Source organism: Puma concolor, chromosome D4 (assembly GCF_028749965.1).
Source record: "Puma concolor isolate L17-30 chromosome D4, mPumCon1.1.hap2, whole genome shotgun sequence".
Taxonomy (NCBI): domain Eukaryota; kingdom Metazoa; phylum Chordata; class Mammalia; order Carnivora; family Felidae; genus Puma; species Puma concolor.
The window spans coordinates 58,346,906-58,365,032 of NC_141679.1; the positions used below are offsets into that span (position 1 = coordinate 58,346,906).

At 42.2% G+C, this 18,127-nt stretch overlaps 2 protein-coding genes across 2 annotated transcripts; both read right to left on the reverse strand.

Moving 5' to 3' along the window:
• Positions 1-5,969: 5,969 nt before the first annotated feature.
• LOC112851201 (olfactory receptor 13C7-like) lies at positions 5,970-6,929 on the reverse strand. The gene has a single exon (XM_025914750.1). The coding sequence runs from the start codon at positions 6,927-6,929 to the stop codon at positions 5,970-5,972; it is 960 nt and encodes a 319-aa protein (XP_025770535.1).
• Positions 6,930-15,336: 8,407 nt separating this feature from the next.
• LOC112851158 (olfactory receptor 13C7) lies at positions 15,337-16,296 on the reverse strand. The gene has a single exon (XM_025914705.2). The coding sequence runs from the start codon at positions 16,294-16,296 to the stop codon at positions 15,337-15,339; it is 960 nt and encodes a 319-aa protein (XP_025770490.1).
• Between the last annotated feature and the right edge of the window lie 1,831 nt (positions 16,297-18,127).

Genomic DNA, 18,127 nt, shown 5'->3' on the forward strand with positions numbered 1-18,127 from the left:
TGCTAGAGAGAGACAGAGCCTGAGTGAGGGAGGGGCAGAGAGAGAGGGAGACACAGAATCTGAAGCAGGCTCCAGGCTCTGAGCTGTCAGCAGAGATCCCAGTGTGGGGCTCAAACTTGCAAACTGTGAGATCATGGCCTGAGCTGAATGAAGCCAGATGCTTAACTGACTGAGCCACCCAGGTGCCCCAGCTCTTTTAAATATTTATAATATATCTTCAAGTTATTTTAGATTTTCTATATAGTAGGCAATAATAACACCAGTGAACAATGAAAGTTTTTTTCTTCCTTCAAAATAGTTAGACTTGTCTCTTGCCCTACTGCACTGGCTGGGACCTCCAATTCAATGCTGAAAGGTTTTTTGTTTGTTTGTTTGTTTGTTTGTTTGTTTGTTTTGTTTTTCACCATGAATGGGCATTGGTTTTTCAAATGCTTTTCCTGTTTCACTCATTTCAGTTTTTTTTTTTTTTTTTAATTTAGCTTGTTAATACGATAGATTGCATTGACTGATCTTTGCTTATTGAACCAGCCTGTCCTTCCCTGGTGGAGGAGATCCCCCTTGCTGCTAGAGAGGATGAACTTCAGCTCCCCACTAGGGCTCTGCTGATTGATTCCTTCCTGGCTGGCAGGGGCAAGGGTATATAGTTACTACTCCCAAGTCCTCCACTGACACCATAAGAAGGGTGGCCTCATTACCATAGGCACAAGTCCTGACTCTCCTTTAGACCCTCTCTGATACCACCCAAGTGGGAAGGAAAAGGGGCACCTCATTATGCAGGGTTAGGGGTGAAAGTCTAGGCTTCCCACATGCTCTCCACTGACACTGCAAAGTGGAGATTTTTTTACAACTTAACGGAGATAAAAGTCCCATGTCTCTGGGGCGCCTGGGTGGCTCAGTTGGTTAAGCGTCCGACTTCGGCTCGGTCATGATCTTGCAGTTTGTGAGTTTGAGCCCCACGTCGGGCCTGTGCTGACAGCTCAGAGCTTGGAGCCTGCTTTGGATTCGGTGTCTGCCTCTCTCTCTGCCCCTCCTGTGCTCGTGCTCTTTCTCTGTCTCTCAAAAATAAATGTTAAAAAAAAAAAAAGTCCCATGTCCTTGCTCAGCCTCCTCTGATGCCACAATCAATTTAGGATTTTGCATCTATGTTCGTGGATAGTACAGGCCTGAAAGGAGTTTATTCCTTTTCTTTTATTTGAAAAAGAGCCTGGGATTTGACCAAGACTGGTTTGCGGTTTCTTGTATCTCAACTGAGAATGACCTACCATGTTATATAAATGTAGAATTGCAGGTGGAGAATGCAGTGGTCAGCAAGAGAGGGAGACCATATAAAGATGCTTTTCTCTGGGCTTTGTAATTGTTAAGACTTCCTAGGCTGCTAGATAGAAAACTTATTCCAACCGGCTTAATCCCAAAAAGAACTTTAATGTTCATACAACTGAGAAGTTCAAGGGTGGATTCAGTCTCAGGCATAGCTGGAATTAGGGACTCTACATGTCATTAGGACCCTGGGTCTCTCCATCTGTTTCTTATCTCTACTTGTTTTTTCCTGGCTTCATTTTAAACGCTGGTGGACAGATTTCCTCATGTGATAGGGAAGAGAGTTGTCAAGAGCCTAATTCACATTCTTCTGTTTGAGTCTCCAGGTGAGAACCGAGCCCTGGCCAACACCTACACTGCAGCCTTGTGGAGGACTTGGTTGAACTCCTGACTTACAAAACTGCAAGATTATAAATGTGTGTTGTTTTGAGCCACTAAGTTAGTGATGATCCTCCATGCAGCATAGAAAGCTAATACAAGACCCTTTCTCTGCATGCTCCAATTAGAAATTTCCTGAGGAATGGCTCTGGTTAGTTTGACTTAGGTTACATGACTTCCATTAGACCCGATTGCTGTGCCAAGAGCTGGTGTACTATGATTGGCAGCCTCATTAGAATCACATAAGAGTGAGAGCGAGCAGTTCCCCCCAACACCCAAAATAATAGGTGCACAGTACAGGATATAGCTGACCTCTGTGATGGCATTCTTAGGGGGTTCAGCTGTGTCTTATGAGTGCTTATAGTGGACATTGCATATTTGCAACCTTTAGCCAAATCTGGGTATGGATCAAATTTTGTTTGACCCTCATAATACTTATCTTGATACCATCAAAGAATTTTGAGGGACACTCAGTTCAACTCTGCAAACACCAGAGGTAAGCATGGAACCTGCAGCTGGGACAGCATCTCTGCAACCCCTCCCCCACTCCTACATTCCTTCCTGGCATTCTGTTGGAAGAAGCAGTCAGGTCCTGCTTCCACACCTGGTCCTTTCCTGCAGTCCAGCATCTGAAATGCTCTGATTTAAGCTATTTGGGTGATTACATTCTTGACCTGTTGTCTGTGATTATCTGTGTTGCTTGATTTGATCATGTTTGTAATAACTTTCATTGGCTGCTGTAATCTCTTGAAGATTTAAGACGTCATCCTAACCTGAGATAAATGGTCACTGGTTGTAATGAGGTGGAAATTAATCAGCACATAAGCAGAGCTCTGAAAACCTCCATTTGTCAGTGGTCTGTTCTAGACTCCTTGGTTATCTCCAAAAGCAAGGGCTGAATTGAGGCTGGTTTTCTTTGCTTCTGTAACCTTTAGGTCAGTGAGCCTTCACCTTTGCCTCCAAGCCCTGAGCTTGAACCTTCTTTCCCAACTAACAGCATGTGCTTGCTCTAAGGATGGGAAAGTGAATGGAGCATGGCTCATCCCAACCTGTTGGCAAGGGGGAGAAAGGCTTTGAATGAGAGCACTTGGAGGATAGTTAAATGTCCTAAAGCTTACATTCAGGGCACTTCCTTCCTCCAAAATGAAACTGTTTCTTTATTTCTTCTGTTCATGTGTGATTATAAATACATGATATTCATATAGTTCTTTCATACTTCTTTATATATTTTCCCAAGGTATTTAAAAATTTTTGTGACTGCTGTGAATTATGTACAACCACTCTAGTGTACTTTCCTACTACTTCTAGTAGCTTTGACATTTGATTAAAATTTTTGTAGTTGAACAACGTCTGTGAATAGTTTTCTTTTTTTTTTCTTCTTTTCATTATTTTTGTCCTTTATTTTTCTGGCCTCATCTAATTAGTTAGACTCTGCAGAATGATGTAGACATTGAAAGCAGGTGTTCTAATCCAAGTTGTAGACATGCTACAGGCCGATGTTCTGATATTTTCTTTCATGTCAGGGATGGTTTCCTCTATTCAAGTCTGCTACTTTTAAAAAGTCAGAAATAAATATTAAATGTTATCAAATGACTTCTCAACATTTGTCAATGAGATCACTTTTTCTGCTTGAATCTATTAATAAAACGGTTGCAATAGATCTAACATTCCTAATGTTAGAAACCCTGAAACTCCTTTAAAAACTGGGTAATGTGTATCATTTGTTTAATATACAATGATTTTAATCTACTCAGATTCAATAAATGACTTTTTTTCATTTGATCAACTTTTTTTGTTCATTCACAATCCTCTAATTCTTTCAAAAGTGTTCATCCTAATGCTTTTCTACTCGTCTTGTCTCTTAAAATTTCAACAAGCATATTAAGACTTGTATTTCAGTATCAATGCAGTGAATTATACTTATAAGATTCCCCTTCCTGATACATCCTTCATAAGATGAAACCTTAAATGGGTTGTACCTTTACTTCTCTTTCTTAATTTCTCAGCTTAATAAAGTCATCTAGAATTGTAACTGGAGTTATACCATTGTTTTGTTATCAGTGTTTCCCTCTATGTGTTTTCTAATAATTCATATATTTGTCTTGGCAAATTTGGTATCAAGAGTTCATTAGACTTTATTATTCTTAAGCATTTGATCATTAGCGTCTTATATACCATATCTGTCACATTCGTTCAATTATTTATTTTAAGCTATTGGGAGAACTTTATAAATAAAACTTCTTTTTCAGAAAGAGATTATAGGGGTACGTGCTTTCTGTGTGTGCACGTGCCAAAAATGTCTTTTCAAGTCTTACATTTGTGCAATGGTCAGGGTGCATAGAATTCAGGACTCACAGCCCATTTCTGTCAGAACTCAGAAAACCTTGTTCCACTGGCATCTACATTTAGGGTAACAGAAAAGCAGGCCAATGGCAGCCAGATTCCTATCCCTTGTTAGAAAATATGCTTTTCTCCTGTGGAAAAGTCTATAGAATTATTTTAACATAGATGAGAATTAAAAATTATCCTTGTATCGACTGTGTATAGGTGTGTCATTTGCTACAATTCTTACCTGGTGATTCATGAAACTTTTATGAATGAAATTTTATCTGTTCAGCAGAATGTTTTTTCTCCTCCTTAATTACTATTTGCTTTTTATCTGCTCTGTTTTCTCCTCAAGAATTACATAATGGATCCCCCCGGTCTATCTTTTATGTCTCTCATCTTTTCTCGAATAACTGAACCTCCCCCCCCTTTTTTTCCCTCTGAAGACTAGGAGAGAAATTTAAGTTATTTTTAATGTAAAAATTCATTTTAAGCATTGTTTTATCTACTTTTAAATACTTTCTGCTGAATTTTATTTGATAAATAATGTGGATTTTCCCCCCTAGGGTCATGTTTTTATCTCCCAGTCACCTTTTCTTTTAGCTTCTCTTTGGCAAACTGCTTTTGTTTTATTGACTCCGTAGCCTCCCGAGTTCCACTGAGACTTTTCTTCACTGCGCTTAACTATCTTTTTGCAATAACTCTTTGTCAGCAAAGGCTGTTTGCTTTATGGTTGGTTTATTTCCTTCCTATTGGATTAAAAGTTCATGTCAGCTAACAGAGGTTTTCTATTCCACTCATTCTTTTAGCTGGACTTCTAGATTGATGACTATTGGGAACTGGCTTGGAATTCCTCACCAATCATGTGGATGACTCTTAGATGTCTCCTGGTGAACATCACCTTCTTCTCCATCTGACTGCCATGTAGTGTCATGCCACGATGGTCACTTGGCTGCATGGTTGGTCAAGCTAGGTCAGGAAATTAATAGAATTCATTTGATTCTCCTAAATACATCTCTGTTTCCAAATCACTCTGATGACCTATGGGAGGCCACTGCTATCCAGGGACAGAAGCCAGGGGTGAACAACATCTTCAAAAAGGGGAAAGAAAAAAGGCCAGAGCCTTTGACCCTGGTATCAGTTTTGCCACAACCTACTCACCCTCTTCTTTGCTCCGAAAGCGTGAATGATTTTCTGGTAGGGACTATGATTAAGGATAAGAGGTTAATTATGGAGACAGGAAGAGAACAATTCAGGAAACAATTTGAGGAGTTAATATGAAAATAAGGAGAAAGAAACAATGAGGATAAAGATAAAAATATTACTTTTGTTTAATATGGAGTAAGATGTGTTGAAAGGTAACATGAATCAAGGACCCATCCAAATATGTTCCAAGAAAGAGGCCAAGGAGCAAATGAATTACAGATCTATTGATTAGAGCTTTTTTTTTTTTAATGTTTGTTTATTTATTTTGAGAGAGAGAGCCCACAAGGTGGGGAGGGGCAGAGAGAGAGGGAGAGAGAATCCCAAGCAGGCTCCACACTGTCAGCAAAGAGCCTGACACAGGGCTCAAACCCACAGACTGTGAGATCATGACTCGAATTGAAATGAAATCAGACAATCGACTAAGCCACCCAGGTACCCCTAGACTAGAGCTTTTTGTCAGTTAAAAATAAAACTGGAAAAGTTACTTTCCTGGACATCAATAAGTTCAGTAATGCATCACAGAGATAGATAACTATAAGGCTTGACCAATGGCATATACTTTTGTAGAATTGCTTATAGAATGGGGTAGAAAAGTCCAATTAAATGCTTCCTATTCATATAAAGCCTTCTGTGTCATTAGTTTTGTCTATGTACCCTTGATGAAATTGGCCCTTTTTCTTATCCCCTGAGACACTTAGGTGAGAGAAATTATATAATAGAGATCTATCATGACCCTTCCACCATCACTGGATGAAGTGTTTCTGAAATACCAGGTTCCTCACAGCGGCCTTCACGTCCTTGTTCCTCAGGCTGTAGATGATGGGGTTGAGCATCGGGGTCACCACCCCATAGAAGAGGGAGATGAGCTTATCTGAAAGGTCCTGCTTGTCTGCCCCCAGGGGGTCCTTGGATTTGGGCTTCCCATACATGAAAAGGATAGTCCCATAGAAGATGACCACAGCTGTGAGGTGGGCAGAGCAGGTGGAGAAGGCCTTTTTCCTCCCCTCAGCTGAGGGGATCCTCAGGATAGTGGTGAGGATGAAGAGGTAGGAGATAAAGATGAACAGAACTGGGACCCCCAGGAAGATCACATTGGCTACTGCCATACTGATCACATTGATGGAGATATCAGCACAGGCCAACTTCAGGACAGCCAAGATCTCACAGGTGAAGTGGTTAATGACGTTGTCACCACAGAAGGGCAACCGCATTGCTAAGGATGTTTGCACCATGGCGGTCGTGCTTCCAGCTGCCCAGGAGCTGGCAGCCATGGGCACGTAGACAGCCTTGCTCATGACCACAGGGTACCTAAGGGGGTTACAAATGGCCACATAACGATCAAATGCCATCATGCCCAGAAGCACACACTCTGTGGCTCCCATGGCGAAGGAAAGAAACATTTGCACAGCACAGGCTGAGAAGGGTACAGTTTTCCTGGGGGTCAGGAAGCTGTCGAGAATGAGGGGGACTGAGGAGGTTGTATAGCAGATGTCCAGGAAGGAGAGGTTCCCCAGGAAGAAGTACATGGGCGTGTGCAGGCGGGAGACAGACACAGTGACCAGGATGAGGACCCCATTACCCAGCAGGATCACGAAGTACATCAGGAGGATGAGCACAAAGAACGTTTTCTCCAGCTTTGGGTGGGCTGAGAGGCCCAGGAGAATGAACCCCATCACAGGAGAAGTCCAATTGGATCTCTCCATGGTGTATCTTCCCTCAGAAAGCCAACTTCATGATTCTCTGATGCCTAAAGTGGCCAGAAAGCCAGTGAGGAAACTTGTCTTGCTGAGCAGCTGGAGAACAGCCTTGGCAATCTGGGTCTCTTTACATTGTTCTAATAAAATGCAGAGAAATTAGTCAAAATCTACTTTGTGATATTTGGCTACCCATGGAGGTGTTTGACATTTCACAAAATTGGATTTAATTTTCTGAATCACATTTAAGATTAACATCACATGTTTACTTCAGGCTATACCATGTGTGGCTGATCCATTTTAATCAATTTTGTGAGACGTGCTATACTCCATTTGTATGAATTTTTATTCTTTTGGGACATAAGTCTGGTGGAAATAACAGATCTTCATTCTCAGTTGCTGATCCAAGCAATTTTAGATACGAATTTCCTCCTCTTTTTTAGTTCTCTCTCACAGTCCACAGGCCCCTGGGATATTTATTCATGCATTCCTTCACTCACCTGCCAAACTCTTTGGAGCACTTACCAGAAGAATTGTACTTCACCAGTCACTCAATGTATGGGGATTATCAACTCCCTTTTCCTCTCTGGGCCTCTGTTTTCCTAATATGCTCTTTGGAATGGGATATATTTAGAGATATTCTATCCAGGGACAAAATGATCTCATGAATTCCTCATTCTTCACTTTCTGTCCCACCACTAAGATGTCCTTCTCTCTTTCCTTCAAGTTCTCCCCATGCCACTTAGTCACAAGGAATGAAGCCAGGAATTGGGCTGGGCTCACAAGAGTTTACATATTCTTTTACAAATTCTCTCTTACCTTTTCTGTAAACAGGTCAATAAAGAACACCACTTTTCTGAGGTCTTGGAATAGTCCAGAGGCTGAACATAGCCAATCTGATCTGAAAGTAGCAGACAGAGGAGTTAGCACCTGAAATGGATGAGAGCTAAGTTTTCTGGTCTTCGTTCTGGGTTTGGGTAAAATTCACAAAGGACCATGTATTACGTACATGAAGCCAGTTAAATTCCACCCCGCTATTGGGATTATTCTAGTCCCTGAAGTGATTTAAAGTTTAGAAACTGAAGTGACAAAGTTTAGAAACTTTATACATCTGGGATTATGTCCCCAAGATCCAATTATTTTGAAGTCCCTCCAGAAATACTTTCTTCGCCCTCCTTTCCTTTATACCCATCCTGCTGAGCTATTGGAAAACATTAGAGAGGACAGGTCATCCTGGTCCTGCCAGAATTAACATAAACCCCAGTCAGTGAGAGCTCTCAGTAGAACCCATGATAGGTCTAGGAGAGTGTGAAACTCACTACACAGGACAGATCCTTGTAGCTCAATACCACTGGCATTTCCAAATTCAGGACCTTGGGGTTGGAAAGAATCAAGTGACCTAGAAAGTTTCTGCTTGTCTGTGTCCCACCACATAGAGTCCAAACTCCTAGCATAGGCTAGGCCTCTACAGGGCATTGGGAGAGTCCTAAATGAATCTGGTCCTAGCTCTTGCCATGAGAGTTTCATAGGTATAGCAGCTGTGTGCTTGAAAAAGTCCACTTGATTGCAGAAGTGATGTCCTGTTGTTTGAAGTCTTTCTTATGATCATGTGTTTTATCTTCTCCAGAGAAGAAATTTTTGTTGGGATTGGTAAGGGACAGTTGGCCAATGTCATGGGATGAGGGAGGGGGTATAGGGACTCTGTTTCTTATACATTTTTTTGGCCTAATCCTCCTGTTTTAGTAGCACCCCTTCACCCCTGGACCTAGAGGATGTGGTGCAATGGCTGCTCAGTGCTGGAGATCTGGTTGCAGTGCAGTGCTCTCCTAGTTTCTGGCTCAGGATGTAGGTCTGTTAGATCTGCAGTGGAAATGACCACATCTACTTTCCAGCCTTCAGGATGTTATCACACTGCTGTCCCCCTTCTTCTTAATCTTGTGGATTTTGTCACTTTAAAAAAGTGAAACAAAACCAAAAAAGTTAACTATAGTTTTTGTGGGTTGCAAGAGGGAGCAAAATTAGGTGCATGTGTTCAGTCCTCCTTTATGCCTCAGTCCTGATTCTGTGCAGTTTCCAGCATCCCCTATTATTTTCTTATTTATGTTAGTCATTTATCTTGTCTGTTTCCATCTGCTAGAGTGCAATTTTCACAGAAGCAGGGATTTTTTTCTACACCGTTTACAAACGTATCTGAAGTATAAAAACTGAGCCTGGCTTACATTAGGCATTCAATGAATAGCTGCTGAATAAACTAGTAAATGAATTTGTCACCTACCCTTAATTTCTCCTTTGCTCAATGTTAACCCTTCTTTTTATATTTTTACTTTTATCCCATCTTTTTCAATTTCTATTTTTGTAAACATTTAATAATGTATATAATATCTTGGTACAGGAGAACATTTATGCATTTTATAAATAAATAACAGTGTAAATTATAAGGAAGCATGATTTTAAAACCTAGAGCACCACTGACCCCAGGTACCTAGCTTCTGGCTATGGGTCCACCTTTTCAAATGTTTAACAAACCTGTCTTTTCTAAGTGGCTCTTAAATATTGGAAACATCTATCTTTTTTTTTTTTTAATTTTTTTTTAACGTTTATTTATTTTTGAGCCAGAGAGAGACAGAGCATGAACAGGGGAGAGGCAGAGAGAGAGGGAGACACAGAATCTGAAACAGGCTCCAGGCTCTGAGCTGTCAGCACAGAGCCCGACACGGGGCTCGAACTCACGGACCGTGAGATCATGACCTGACCCAAAGTCGGACGCTTAACCGACCAAGCCACCCAGGCGCCCCTGGAAACATCTATCTTGAGCGGAACCAGCTTGCAGAATTAAGAATTTCTGGCCCTATTCAGAGAGGATCTGCCATCTTACTTGTCTGAACTACATACCTTCCTTTGTTGCACTCTTCCTGTTTCAGAAAGTCTGAGCTTTGAGATGCCTTGAGGGTCTTGTTTGGAGTCTCTCTCTCTCCCCAAGTTGGATTTCTCCTGCAACTCTTCCACAGACTGTCACCCCTCAGTACGACACATGTGAGCTTGGGTCTCTTGTGGAAAGCTCAGGAACAAGTGGAAGGGCTCACACCATTGCCTCAGCTATTATGATTGGCCCCGATACTGACAGCCACACAGGAATCGGGAAACATATCACAGGGACAGCCTGACTCACTTCTGCTGTTTACAGGAGCTGTGTCCACATTAGCTCTTAACATTTTATTTTGTTGGTATAACTTTGTTGGTGGGTGGACTAGGGATACCTCAGGCTCTGACACAGCCCATCCAAAAGATATTGCTGAGGCCTGTTGGTCTCATCATGAGAAAGAATTCAAGGACAAACAACATGGCAGATGAGCAGCAGAAACAAGAGGGTTTATTAAGGTAAAAGTACACTCTTTAGTTGTGAGAGTGGGTGAGCTTAAAGGGGAACTATGCCCACTGGAGTTTGGATTTCTATCTTTAATTGACAGTTGTTAACAAAGGGGTAGAATATTCATTACTTGAAGGTGGAGATTTTCTTGGAAGCAGGGTGGTCTCTTCCAGGAATGTGGGTTATATACCTTTTCTTCCTTACTTGGTCAGGGGTTTTCTGTCATGGCACCCTTAGGGAGGAGACTTTGTCAGCCATCTTGGGCCTGTCTGGTTTGATCTGGTTTCTTATGGCTTTGTTTTGCTGTGCTGCCAGGATAGGCCTTTGACTTTAGCCATGACTTCCTGTTTGGTGGCTTCCAGGCATCCTGTTAGAACCTAACTAATTGCTTTAGCATGCCTGCGTGGCTCAGTCGGTGAAGTATCCAACTTCAGCTCAGGTCATGATCTCACGGTTTTTGAGTTTCAGCCCTGGTTCTGGCTCTCTGTTGTCAGCATAGAACCGACCCACTTTGGATCCTCTGTCTCCCTCTCCCACTTACACACCCCTACTCTTGTGCGTGCTCCCTCTCTCTCAAAAATAAATAAAACATTTTAAAAAATAAATGCTTAAGAACCTAACTAACTGCTTCTAACAACTTTAAGCCCTCTCCATTCTTTGGATATTAGCTCCATAGTCATTTTCTTTAAGAAATTCTTATTTCTTTCAGTGGGGAATGGTATTTATAAACTCAATCTGGGTGCCAAGGGTGCTTTTGAGTTTCTCATAGTTTCTAAGCCTTTCAATGGGAACAGAAAATATGTGTAAATATAAAATATTTATATGTATATAAAATTCATACTTATAATTTCTGCAGAATTTTTGCTTAACCTCATTGATTAAGATTGTCTTCTTATTCCTTCCCATATACATCACCTATGTAATGAATCCTCCAAAAAACCCTCAAAGATTGGGGTTCAGAGAACTTCTGTGTTGGTAAACATGTGAAGATGGGAGAGAATGGGGAGGGAGTGGAGTCTCTGAACACTTTCTCATATCTTTCCCTATGCATCTCTTCCATCTGGCTATTCTTGAATTATATCCTTTTATAACATATCAGTGGTCCAGTAAGTAAAATGTTTCTCTGAGTTCTGGGAGCTGGATCTAGCAAATTAAGAGGAAATTAAGAGGGAGAGGGGGAGGGGGAAGCAAGAGGGGCATTGGAGAGGGGAGAGAGAACCAAAGAGTAAAGCAAACTAATCATAATGTGTAGTCTTACTTGGATTTTAGTTTAAGTACACACACTGAAATAATTACAGCATTTATAAGACATTTGGAGAAATATATAATCCTAGATAATTGATGATATCAAGGAATTAGGGTTGATTTATATTTTATAAGAGTATTAGTCATTTTTAGAGGTAAATACAGAAATACTTAAGGATGATATGCTATGGGTATCTGTGATTTGTTTCAAAATAATTCAAGAAAGGGAGAAATAATTCATGGGCATATAGATGAACAAGATTGGTCATGAATGGATCATTGTTGCATCTGGATATGAATACCTAAGGATTTGTTTTATTATCTTCTCTACTTTTCTCTAGATTTAAATTTTTCCATAAAATGAAAGAGAGAGGAATTCTCTAAGTCTTAGGTCATGTATTATATGATGCTCTTTGAGCATTTTATTTGTCATTTCTCTGCAGACCAGCTTTCTCTTTCTTGCAAGACACATGGCCACGTTAGTCCTATGTTATGTGGTCTCTCAGCTCAAGAGCCCTATGCCAACTAACAAGGGTCTCTATATTCACATTCATATTCCTTGGAGAGAAAATATGATTAGCTTTGTTTTGGTCAAGAATGCAATCATCTGTGCCCAGGAGAAGGGGCATGGCTGTCCTCTCATCATATGCTAAGGAAGAAACATGTCTGCCTCTGGCAGAGCTTTCTAGTTAGTATGCCATAGGCTCCAGATATGCCAAGCTGAGTCCCCCTGGGGTCACTAAGCAGGACATGTTGTGACCTAAGTCCCCAGGTTAATTTCCTTCATCATGAGTAGACCCATCCACTTATCCCACGGTGCCATACAAATTAATTATTTTCTATGTGGTTCATGGCAAATAAAATGGGAATGGGAAACACTGAACTAGGGAGGTGGGCAGGACAGCGGTGGTAAGCCAATTTCAGAGAGGTTAACTACAATATAAAACAAACTTCAGGGGCGCCTGGGTGGCTCAGTCAGTTAGGCGGCCGACTTTGGCTCAGGTCATGATCTCGTGGTCCGTGAGTTCTAGCCCCGCGTCGGGCTCTGTGCTGACAGCTCAGAGCCTGGAGCCTGCTTCATATTCTGTGTCTCCCTCTCTCTGACCCTCCCCTGTTCATTCTCTGTCTCTCTCTGTCTCAAAAATAAATAAACGTTAAAAAAATTAAAAAAAAATAAAACAAACTTCAAAGTAAGTTGATAGAGGAATTGGAAACTAACTAAGATCTGGTTCTAAAGCTTCTGATGCTAACACAACTGATGCAGTTTGAAGGGGTTCAGAGCTGATGGCCAAGAGAGAATTCTTGAGATGTCTTCAGTGCAAAAATGTGGTTTTATTAAAGCATGGGGAGGACCCATGGGCAGAAAGAGCTGCACTGGGGTTGCAATGGGTGACTGATTATATACCTTCAAGTTTGGGGGGGGGGGGTGGTTAGGAATAGCATAAGTCTCTAAGGAATTTGGAAGCAAAGTTTCCAGGACCTTGAGGGGCTAGCTGTTGTTAGGATAAGGTCGTTTACTACTCTCTAGTAAAACCTTAGTCATGAGACCCTTTAGATGTGTATCAGTGGCCCATATGTTTGGAGAATGATTGCTAATATATATCTTAGGGGGAGTAGAGATAAAGGAAGTTTCCAAAGGAATTTTCATATGCTAAAGAAGACTCACAGGATCCTGAGGGGTTGAGCTAAGATTGCCTTTTGTTCCTCAGCAAAGTGTCAACATGGAGGCAACTGAGCTCCTTGAGGAAGGTCACTCTGTTTCAAGGACTTGTCAATGGGCTATAAGCTGTAGGAAAATTTAATTTTATCCACATTTCTCTCTGCCTTTGTTTCCCACATCACAACTATTCTACATGAGTTTTGTAATGATTGCCAGCGGGGTAGGGGGGAGGTGGTTGGTCCATAGATTCTGAAGAGAGAATATATGTATTACATAAGCAATGGAGTTTGCATGATGACATGGTTTGGGTTTGCCAGGAAACAGACTCTGGTATGGAGATTGAGGTGCATAATGTTTATTAGGGAGTGCTCTTGTGATCAACACTGGTGGAAGGGAGGATAGAAAGCCAGATTGGGCAGAGGGAGGAGTTGGCCTGTGATGTAGTCTCAACAAAGGCCTCAGTCAACCCTGTGGGGAACTCTGGAAGTAGGGCCACCTTTCAGAGTTATCCTGAGTGGGGGGGGGGGGTAAGACATTTATATCTCTTCATCAGTCAATCATTGGATATGGGCTGCCCTGAGGAAGGGGGCATGACCTTATGTGAGTCCACTCTTCAGCTAAGAGCAGTCTTTAGCTAATTCCTGAAGAAGACTGCCAGCTGAAAGCTCTCTGATGGCAGCACTTTGGGCAGCTGAAGGAGTCCTGTAGAGTCCTATGGAAAGATCTGGGTAGAAACTAGTTACAGTTCTCTTAGTCAAAACTAGTGATATTGAAAAGGAATTTTGCTCTACAAGTATGTTTCATTTTTAGGTCAATTCTTGACTTACAAAGGTTGGAGTTGATCCCAAGTTGATGTCATCCTCTCTGTAGTGAGCTAAGATGGACATAGATAGGCTCTGTGCTCAATGAAGAAAGGCAAACTCACACCAGAATGAGACAAATAATACCAGGTTTGAAATGGTGAGACAGGAGCAGCCTGAGAGGCTAAGGACTCACATAGGCAGTGACCAGTGTCCACGTTTCTGACCAGTGTGGCCAGGAGAGCACTGTGGGGCCAAAGAGGGTGGCTGGCCACATCCCGGACAGGAGAAGCCCAGGACACCCAAGGAAGGCAAGCAGGGAGAATTTATTTTCATCAGAAAATTTTGATTCTCAGAAAAAAAAAAAAAAAAGAGACATCCAGTTACCTCAAGGAAAAAGAGACATTCAAAGTTCACTTCCTTTTAGTAGCTTTGCTCCTTTTTGTGTCTCTAGTGACTGAGATCATCACACATTACACCTCTGGACCCCTTCTTAGGTGCATGGTAAACTGGCTCTGCCTTTCAGTTTTATCATTCCACTTCTCCTCAGTCAGCCACCTTGCTCCATCTTCTGCTGGTCACATGATGCTCCTGCTCTGCTCTCCCCCATAGGTCCATCTTCTAACTCTCTGGACTGTAGGGCCAGACTGTGTACTTAAATACATAAGACTTACTGACAGCAGGAAAATTAAGCTTAAAACCAGATACCAGCTATTAGTACTCCTGGGCTAAGAACTTCCACATGCATTTGCAGGATCCAGCTTACTTGCTGTCAGTGGAAATGCCCTACATGGAATCTACATGATCCCAACTCATCTGAGCCTCAGGGGAAAGAAAGAGCCAACTTCATTCTCATCTCCAGTCTCAATCCTGCCACTAAGAAAAACAAAATTGAAAGAGTGCCATTTTATCTCTAATGTTGATAATTTTTTATACTATTCTGCCATGGAGTTTTGCCCCACACTGTCTTCCTTGCCTCCTTTCCAGAGAAGGATTTTGGATATTTATGTAACTCAAAGGTACACTAAGCTGTTTTTCCCAAAACAAATGGGCAAACTTCTCACAAGGGTGAATTCACACGTGCCCAAAAGGGAATCAGCAAAGTCATTTGTGTTTTCAGCAGCACCCACTTCCGACCCTTCAAGTCCCACCCCATCAGGTTTTAGGTTTTATTGTTTTTAGAACTTGGGTCCAGTAACAGCCAAAGTTCTCCATTGCATATGGAATTCTGTTTTCTGGTAATCATTCTTCACATTTATCTTCCTTGGAGGACACATTCTTCTGAGATGCATGGGTGCAGGCAGCCAAGAGCACAGAACTACAGGGACATTTGTCCTCCAGACCTCACTGGGTGAAGCATTTCTGACTCACCAAGTTTCTCACAGCAGCCTTCACATCCTTGTTCCTCAGGCTGTAGATGATGGGGTTGAGCATCGGGGTCACCACCCCATAGAAGAGGGAGATGAGCTTGTCTGAAAGCTCCTGCTTGTCTGCCCCCATGGGGTCCTTGGATTTGGGCTTCCCATACATGAAAAGGATAGTCCCATAGAAGACGACCACGACTGTGAGGTGGGCAGAGCAGGTGGAGAAGGCCTTTTTCCTCCCCTCAGCTGAAGGGATCCTCAAGATAGTGGTGAGGATGAAGACGTAGGAAACAAAGATGAACAGAACTGGGACCCCCAGGAAGATCACATTTGTCACTCCCATACTGATCACATTGATGGAGATGTCAGCACAGGCCAACTTCAGGACAGCCAGGATCTCACAGGTAAAGTGGTTGATGATGTTGTTCCCACAGAAGGGAAGTCTCATTGCAAGGGACGTTTGAACCATGGAGGCAGCACTTCCAGCTGCCCAGGAGCTGGCAGCCATGGGCATATAGGCCGCCTTGCTCATGACCACAGGGTACCTAAGGGGGTTACAAATGGCCACATAACGATCAAATGCCATCATGCCCAGAAGCACACACTCTGTGGCTCCCATGGCGAAGGAAAGAAACATTTGCACAGCACAGGCTGAGAAGGGTACAGTTTTCCTGGGGGTCAGGAAGCTGTCGAGAATGAGGGGGACTGAGGAGGTTGTATAGCAGATGTCCAGGAAGGAGAGGTTCCCCAGGAAGAAGTACATGGGCGTGTGCAGGCGGGAGACAGACACAGTGACCAGGATGAGGACCCCATTACCCAGCAGGATCACCAAGTACATCAGGAGGATGAGCACAAAGAACGTTTTCTCTAGCTTTGGGTGGGCCGAGAGTCCCAGGAGAATAAACTCCGCCACAGAGGCAGTCTGGTTGACACTTTCCATGGTATGTCTCCTCCTTCAACAGAGGAAAACACCCAGGTATCCAAACTCAATGTTCTTTGCCCTGCATAGGCCCAGGGCATATGATCTAAAGTTCCAGTTAGGCTGAGTGATTGGATAATAGTCTTGAAAGCCCACAGTCTCTATTTATTTCCAAGCAAAAGAAGCAATAAAATCAGAAATTACTTTGGGACCATAGGACATCAAGTTTACAATGTTTAAAATGGTGATTCTAATAATTTAATGAATTTGACTAGAGATAAGACACATAACACATTCAGTTTTTTTTGGTTCTATGTCCATATGGCAGTTCATCTCATTAAACTTTGATAAGAAAAGTAACATTAAGTTTGCTTCATGCTCTCCAACTTTGTGGTTACTAGTGAAATGATTAGTTGTGAATCCACAACTAATTTCCTCTCCAGGTCATTCTCACAGAAAACATACTCTTGTTCCCAAGATCTCCTTTCTCATGGGCAACACCGGCTCCAGGGCTTTCCATCCATCCATCTGTGTCTGAACATCCTTCCACCTACTTTTTGAGCCCCAGTAAGTGGGTATGACAGTTCCTATGAGGAACAGGGGTGCTTCATAACCCAGGCTTAAGTGAGCCCATAACTTAACAGGAAAGGGAAGCAAAAGATTCAGAAGAGACTAGAGTATCCATAAGGGCACCCAGGGTATTGATGGAAATAGGGTCATGGAAAGCTCTTTGGTAATATAAAATCCAGCTGGACTTCTAAGGACAAAAAGAGATGGAAAGACAAGTGTGTGTGTTGGGTGGGAGGGAGTCTCAAAGTAACTTTGTGCTCTGGAAATGCTAATACATCCCAAATAGTTTGAATCTGATGTTCCACGAAGCTACAGGACTGGCTCTAAAGATGCAGAGTGAAATCACAGTTTATGGAAATCTAGTTCTCATAGATAAGTAGAGCAGTGCTTTTTTTCTTATCATTCTACTGGGTCACCTTTCCTCTAGGTGAGCATCCATACAGGAATCAGTGGGCATTAGTAGTCCTTGAGCCTTTTGACTTATCTGCTAGATATGTCACTCAGACTAATATTCTGTCACTGATTCTGTTCCCCAAGTAATCTAGTCCAACCCTCTCTCCCATTCGAGATCATTTTCTATGCCCCACAGATGCATGGCTTTTTAGTTTCAGCTTGATATCTTCTAAGAATGAAGAGCTCATTACATTTCTAAATGGTGTACTCCATTATTTGCAGAGCTCTAGAGTATTAGAAAATTTTTCTTCACACTGAACCAAGAAGACAGCTTCCTAAGAGTTCCTTATTCATACGGTGGTACTCAGCTTCCTTCTGGAATTGCAGTGAATTTGTGGAAAGTCATCAGGTCTGTAAGCCAGAGATTTGGGCTATATTCTTAACCTTCTAACTTGTTGTTTAGACTTCAGTACTTCCTTCCCTCTCTTACATCCTTAGGTTACCCTATTCTGTGTTGGGATTAAAAGAGATCAATGGTGTTCAAACTTTTTAGTAAAGGTAATTTCTTTTTTTAAGGGAAGAGAACTTTTGCTTTCTTAAATTCAGAGCCCTAAAATGTAAAGCAGAACTGCTTTTGTTGAAGTGGGGAAGGAGGGCTCAGGAAGTCTGGGCTGCTGAGCCAGTGAGGCTCCTTCAAGGCCAGGCTACAATGATGCACAGCTCCAGATCCCATTTACATTGCAGGCAATATAAATGGTGCCCTCTGGAGCCTAACTCTGGGACAACTCCAGCCATTTCCATGGCTACTATGTGAATAATGCTCCATGGAGATACAGAAGAGGCTCTGAAACCATGGAACCATCTCATTTCCAGGGGGTGTCTCTAAAAT